Here is a 7094-nt window from a genome sequence, read left to right as displayed (position 1 = left end):
TTATCTGAAACATGCCTAATAGATTGTTAAAATTATATTCAACATGAAAATCGACCGTTAATATTTTGAAAATTTGAAGAAAATGTTTAATATGGTCATTTTTTTCGAAAAGACATCAAAATCCAAGACTTCATTAGTGAGTGAAACTCGGAGTCCACAACAAAAGAAGAGGATACAACAGTCTATATAATCTTTATCTACAACGTACTACGATTGGTACGAATACATTTCCCACCCGAGCATGCGCATTTGAAAAATACAACAAATAAATGCTTAAAATGCTAATCTGGAAAACGATCAGGAAAACGATTAAACGATAGTGTCTTGAACCAATCAGGCGGGTTTATGTATTAAAAAGTCGGGCAGCGAAGCAACAGTCAGCAATTAAATATGAAAAATATTACGAAAGGATAAAATATCGTAGTACATTTATACAACTGAATAGAGCACGAGAGCTAAGGGGGATGGACCAAAAACGTGGAACCGGTCTTCTCGCCAGATGGCATATTCGAGCATTGCGATCGCCTACTTGCTCATACTTACTCTTCGTAGTTTTATCGTCACGTAGTAGTAAAAGCAGTAACAGCAGTAAAAGTCCATTAAATTTACATTTAACTTCCAAGAAATAAGCGGACGGAAGCGTTCTTACTCCATTTCCCACTTTAACTGTTAACTCGTTAATCGGCCGTCAATAGATATTTGATAAGATATTTCAACCCAAAGTTTCAACTTGTTTTTAATTATAACAAGTTTAAAAGAAATTTGATATTGTTACACCATGGAAAATACAAAAGGACAAGTATGAACATATAATTTGTATATTTACTAACTAAGCTTTGACACCGGTTTTGTATAAGTCCCTCCTTATATTTATGTTATGGAACGAATTTTCCTACTCTGCATTTTTATTTATAATTTAATTTATAATGCAGGTCTGATTGTGCTCCGGATTTCTGAATTTTTCGCTAATCGATATCCGGAAGTTTCCGGAGATCGAGGGTCCAGACGTTTCAAAAAATCATTGATCACAAAACTTACCGGAAATCAAATTTTCAAAGGTGAAACTTAAAAACACAGTTTATTTTATTTGTTTGTAAGGGAGAGCCAGATACTTCATATTCAAGATTAATATTAATTTTTTATCAGTAAATAGTTAATATCTTGGCCAAAGAATAACCTAAGGAGGCCTTTCCATTTCAATTCTAACCTTCAGTAAGGATAGGTTCGAAAAGGGACGAAATATATTGCACCTCCAAAACCCGTTCCACTGTCTCCCCTACATTTTTTGTGGGGGTGCGTGTGTTAAGTCAGGGATCTGTCCAGGCTGAATTTACTACCGTTTAGCGGTACCTTCACAAATTCAACTTTAGGAAAAACGGTAGTTTCACAACATACTTTTTCTTAAAATTTTATTTTTGTATCCCTTAAGCAACGATAAATCCATATTTTTACCATATTTTTGTGTTGATTTATAAATATAATTTTTAATTTTTCACAAATCATGCCTAAATTTTCACAAAATAGGTACATCTCAGAAAAACCTAGACAGACCCCTGTAAGTAACCCGAAACTAATCGACTAACCACTGTCACAGAAGGGGGATTGCTACCTGCGGGGATCAACTAGCTTTCAAAAGATATCAGAAGAAACTCACTCTTCATCTTATATTATGCTTTTTCTCTTTCTAAGAAAAACTTAAAAAATATTTTTTTTAACTCTAAAACGACTTTATTTATTTTCAAAATAGTTTTATCATTTTATTTAACATGCACTTTTTCTAATTATATCTTGAATTGTTTATTATTTTGATTTGATTATTTAGAGAACTAATAATAACCAGAGTATTTAAATTTATAAAATTTTACTATGTAGTCATATGAAAGTAATTCATATAAAGTAACTACATTAAAAATAAATTTATATTTTCTCTATAGATCAAATAAAGTTTGTTAATTTTTTTAAAATTGATTTGCTAATTTTTAAAACTTTTTATGTTAAAGTAAAACCTTGAGTTCAAGATTTTATTTTTTTATTACGTATTTAATTTTCTTCTTTCAATTACAATTCAAATACAAATATTTTTCACAATCTTTTTTTAATTTTAATTANTCATAGCTATGTGTAAATGGTATAAGTATGTGTAAAATTTTAAATATATTTTAAGTAAACTAAGAAAGATTGAGAAAAGGGGAAAAAACCTTGTTTAAATTTTTTTCAATTTAAACTGTTTTTTTTTTTTTACTCAAAAAATTTTCCGGAATTTTGACTTGGGCTCACAATCACTCCTGATAATGCAACAATCAGTAAATGTTTTTTGCAAAACTTGTTGATTAGTATATGTATATAATATTGCACCTGGAACCAAGTAAATAAAGAAATATAGTTTTTTTAAAGAAGTATAAATTGCGCAAAGTGTTTCTATTGTTACCTTTTGCTAATTGAATTCTTGTAAAAATATTTAATTATCCAGTAGTAACATTTTTTAGCTAATTGCAAGTGAAGTTTGTTTTATTGGGGGTTTTTGTACTTAAATTATAAATAAAAAGATATCTACACATCCTTAAAAAACAAAAATTTCTTTTTTTACAGGGCTAGCAAGTTTCTTCCTAAGTGGAAAAAATCATAAAAGTATTTCTAAGTCTCTCAACAAATCATTTTTCATCAAGTAAGATAAAACAGATTAGAAGATAAAACAAATCATCAATCAAATAAAAAAGCGAAAATTGAAAAGAAAAATTTATTTAATTAATCATTAAGATATTAAAACAAATGTTTCATTTGTTACATAATGAAGTACAGTATTACTTAATTTTTTATTTATGTAACTGATTCTTAACAACATCATAATCAAATTATATATGTTTTGTATTAGATTGTAAATTACACATTGTATTCATAATTACAAACAGCGTGCGAATTTCCATAAGAAAATATACTGTTAAATATAAATACTGAAAATAATTCTTATTTAAAGTGCTAAAGGTATATCTATCAATGATTATTTCTAATATAAATTTTATTTTTACATACCTAATAATGAAGTAAGTTAATTATTATTTATATTGGAAATTTTAAACTATTTTTATTTACAAATAAGTGATTTTCCAAAAGATGTTAAAAAATTTGGTTTAGCTGTAAACAACTTTAAAACTTTTTTGAGCTCAAAGTCGTGTCAAAACTTGCTAGTTTTATTTAAAATATTAAACTTATAAGTTTTCAAATATGATCATTATAGGTAAAGTTTTATTGTTTTTTGCAGTTTGATAGCTTTATAGTGTTTGCTTAGGATTTTCTAATATTATAAATTTTGGGGGAAAAACTAGTTCTTGTTTTATTGTTTAATTAATCAGTTTTTTAAAAGAAAATTAATTTTAAAAAAGGTATCTGAACTTACAAAAAAAAAATTTAACCAATCGAAAATATTTTAACAAAGTATTAATATTTAAATAAGTATTTTACCAAGTAATATTTTTTTCTTCTCGACAATTTTATCTTTAATCAGAATATTCAATAAACTAAAAATAATATGAGTTTTCATAATTAATTTTAAGTGTAAATGTTTATTTAGGAAAATAATTAAGAATCAATTTTTTTTAATTGTCATTTAACAATTGTATTGGTGAATTTTTGTTTCTTCCATTTAGTCTTAGTTTCTTCAGGAGTTTTCTACTTTATTCTATTTTCCTGGAAAAATTAGGTTTCTTCCAGATGAAATGTTAACCCTGGTTTTTTTTAAAAACTTCACTTTTTTCTAATCAAGATAAGTTTTGGATTAGATTTTATAGTCATGTACTTTCTTTTTAAAGTGTCATAGATAGTTATGTAACTTCATATGAAATGAAATACAGTAGGGAACCGATTATCCGGAATGATCGGGACCATCGCTATTCCGGATAACTGATTTTTCCGGTTTTCTGAATCGCTACAAAAAGCCGTTTTTTTATCGTTAAACCCAACTAAAAAAAGAAATATATATTTGGAAATTATCTTAAAAAGAAGAAAAAACGATGAAGTAATACACTAATGATTATTTCTAAACTGATGGTAAGGTAAACATCCTTCAAAAAAGAAAGAAAAATCCTAAAATCTTATGAAGAAAAAAACATCTTTTTAAAAAAAATCGCGGGAAAATTTTTCGAATTTCGTTCCGGTTTTTTGGTTTTCCGGTTTTCTGATTTCCGGATAACGGGTTTTGTACTGTATTACCAAAAAAATTTTACTAGCTATCCCATGTCATCATAAGTCAGTGTCAATAGCTTGAAATTTTTTTTTACTGCTACCATAAAAATAATACTCAAAAAATTGTTTTGGTGCTATCTCGTGAGTTTATTTTATTCATTTACTCTTTAAGTTGTATTAAATACTTGTATTTTTCTTTATTTAGATTATAAAATGCAAGGCTGCAGTTGCTTGGAAACCTAAAGAACAATTAACTATTGAAGATGTTGAAGTTGCTCCACCTAAAGCTGGTGAAGTTAGGATTAAGGTATTTAGCTTTTTTTTATTATTTATTTTTCCTTGCTGAATAACTATGATATATTATTTTCAATATCTGTGTAATGATTTTACATTTTGAAAATAAAGTTTCTACCTGTTTAACATATTTTCTGTCATAAAGATCTGAGGAAGATCAAAATATGATTGAAAATACTAATTATAATCATTATTAAAATGGTTAGAACAATTTAACTTTATGAACTATTTTATATGAGAAGATATCTGTATCAGTATTTTAGCTGAAATAATTGCCAGGTTTTGGCAACTTGCAAGCAAGATTGGCAAGTTTTTGACACTTGATGGTTTTAACCATGATTTTATCCTTCATATCAAAAAACCCTTTTTGATATGGTTTTTGACAAGTGTCGAAAACCCAAAATTTTGATTTAAGGATAATTGTTAGCTATTATAAATAAGAAATATTTATAAATAAAAATGTGCAAAATTGAAATATATCCAATCCATTATTTTTTTAAATTATTAAGAACAAAAATACAAAAACAATCAGCTTTAAGAAAACACTCAACAATTATGTAATTCATTATATGTAATATCAATTTTCATTTACTCTCATTTTAACTTCCTTTCCTGAAGCATGCAATTTAAAAAATAAAAAACAGTTTGAGAGCTCTCTGCACCCAAGTTCGTTTTTCAGTTTTGTTTGCATAAGATCAAAATTCGAAAATACTCTTTCGATTGATGCTGAGCTGCATAGAATAGAAAATTTGCATACTAAAGCTATTATAACATAATAAAATAGCATGTATCTAGGAAATTTTAAATATTTCGTACAATAAATTTTTAGTACCATAATTTTTTTTAAATATTTTTGGAAAATAAAGTTTATATGAGAAAAAAATTCATTTGATTTTACACAATTCTTGAATAAACGAGCATCTGTGTTAAAAAAATATATTGAAATTGTAACAATTTATTAAATTAAATTTAAGGTCCCACTTTTAAACTTCAGGAATTCAAACTAATAAATGCACTAGTTGACATATGTTTTTTGTTTTTTTAAATGTTTTTCAAAGCATCACATTTTTTGACAAAAAATTTTGTAGGAAACCAGAAATTTCCCCAGGGTCACCTGAATTTCTTCTAAAGCCTCGTTCACACAGTCAGACATATTCTGCTCCCTTGAATATAATTAATTATAACAAATATTGAGAATAAAAAGAAGAAAAAAACTTATACATTGAGATCAGACAATTATTAGCAAACACTTTAATTTTAATTAATCTAAAAAATCTGCCTAAATTGTAACATAAAAGAAATTAAATCAATAGATTGATAANTGCAAAGCCAATTTTCAATCATTCAACTGTCTTATGCAAAAAATATTCATCAAAAAATTTGGATATAGTGAACCATCGGTTATAGTGGACACATTACTGAGTCCGCAGACGGTTCACTATAGCGGGGTTCGACTGTAGTTAAAATATGGGTCTTGAAGTATTAAGATTACCATTAAAAAAAATCAAATAATAGTTTCAATAATTTTGGTTAAATTTTTTATTTGTGATATATAATATAAATCATAATTATAGCTGTATATAATGCAAGTATTATGCATGATTTAGTATAGAATATAATGTCTACAATGACAAAAAAGAAACTTACCCCAGGTTTTTGACGGATTTTGATTGTTTTTGACACTTTCCGACAAATTTTTGACTTGTCGAAAACCCAATCCTATCTGCAAGAAACGCTACAAAACTTCACAGAAGGAGACTAGCTTAAGAGGTGTTAGCAAATCTTTGACAAATGTAGTCAACTCAAATAAATACCAATGCAGAAATATGTCATTTTATAGATTTAATTTTGCTAGTTAATACATGCAGAAATTTTTGACAATTTTTTTTTTTTTTGCTTGCATGATTAACATACTGTCAATTTTTTTTACTTCAATATTTTAAAGTGTATTAAACCAATATATTAAATACAGTTATTCAATACATTAAAGCATTACAAAATAATGTACTTTTATTGAGAGAGAAGGAAATTTTGGGAGAAAGGTTCAACATGACATTTATCAAAGCTTTACAATTTGTATCCAGATTTTATAATTTAGTAAGGATAGAAATTTTACTCGTTTCAAAAAAAAAATTATTTTTATGTTCAAAATTTTTACATTATTTTTTTAATATGTGGTCTAAAATTCATCCTAAGTAGGGGAGAGGGGGGCACATGTGAACATGGTATGTTTTACCAATATGATTTGAAATGAAAAATCTCGAAAAATTTTCAATTGATGGCAGTACTAGTCCTACCTCTCTGAAAAACTTTCAGAACAATGAGACATTTTGTTGGTCTATTCTGACAATTTCTTTGTATCAGCTGGTGTTGCATATATTATAATCGCTCGCTTCTCCAAGTGAAAGCATAATATAAATCAACTAATAAACTAAAATTAACTATTGCAGATCATTATATGAACATTCAGGTAAGTTTATGACAATTATTCTTTTTTTTTACTCAATTAAAAGTTCTTTATTTTTCAAGTTAGGTTTAAGAAGGATGATGGGGGCACTTGTGAACAAAACATCTGGGGCAGATGTGAACAGTTCACAAGTGCCCCTACATAGTATTAAGAT

The 7094-nt window shown here is 26.9% G+C and overlaps 1 protein-coding gene across 1 annotated transcript in view; it reads left to right on the top strand.

The window, feature by feature from the left end:
- Nucleotides 1-444: 444 nt before the first annotated feature.
- Nucleotides 445-7094, top strand: part of LOC107438658 (alcohol dehydrogenase class-3 Fdh) — a 25005-nt gene continuing 18355 nt past the window's right edge. The window contains exons 1-2 of the mRNA XM_043050816.2: nucleotides 445-799; nucleotides 4385-4486. Of these exons, the coding sequence (XP_042906750.1) occupies nucleotides 779-799; nucleotides 4385-4486 (123 nt within the window). The 5' untranslated portion in view covers nucleotides 445-778. The remainder of the gene's footprint in view (nucleotides 800-4384; nucleotides 4487-7094) is intronic.

The sequence above is a fragment of the Parasteatoda tepidariorum genome, chromosome 9, assembly GCF_043381705.1.
Source record: "Parasteatoda tepidariorum isolate YZ-2023 chromosome 9, CAS_Ptep_4.0, whole genome shotgun sequence".
Classification (NCBI taxonomy): Eukaryota; Metazoa; Arthropoda; class Arachnida; order Araneae; family Theridiidae; genus Parasteatoda; species Parasteatoda tepidariorum.
Note: the sequence above shows the minus strand (reverse complement) of the source record. Positions and strands in the feature narration are given on the sequence as shown.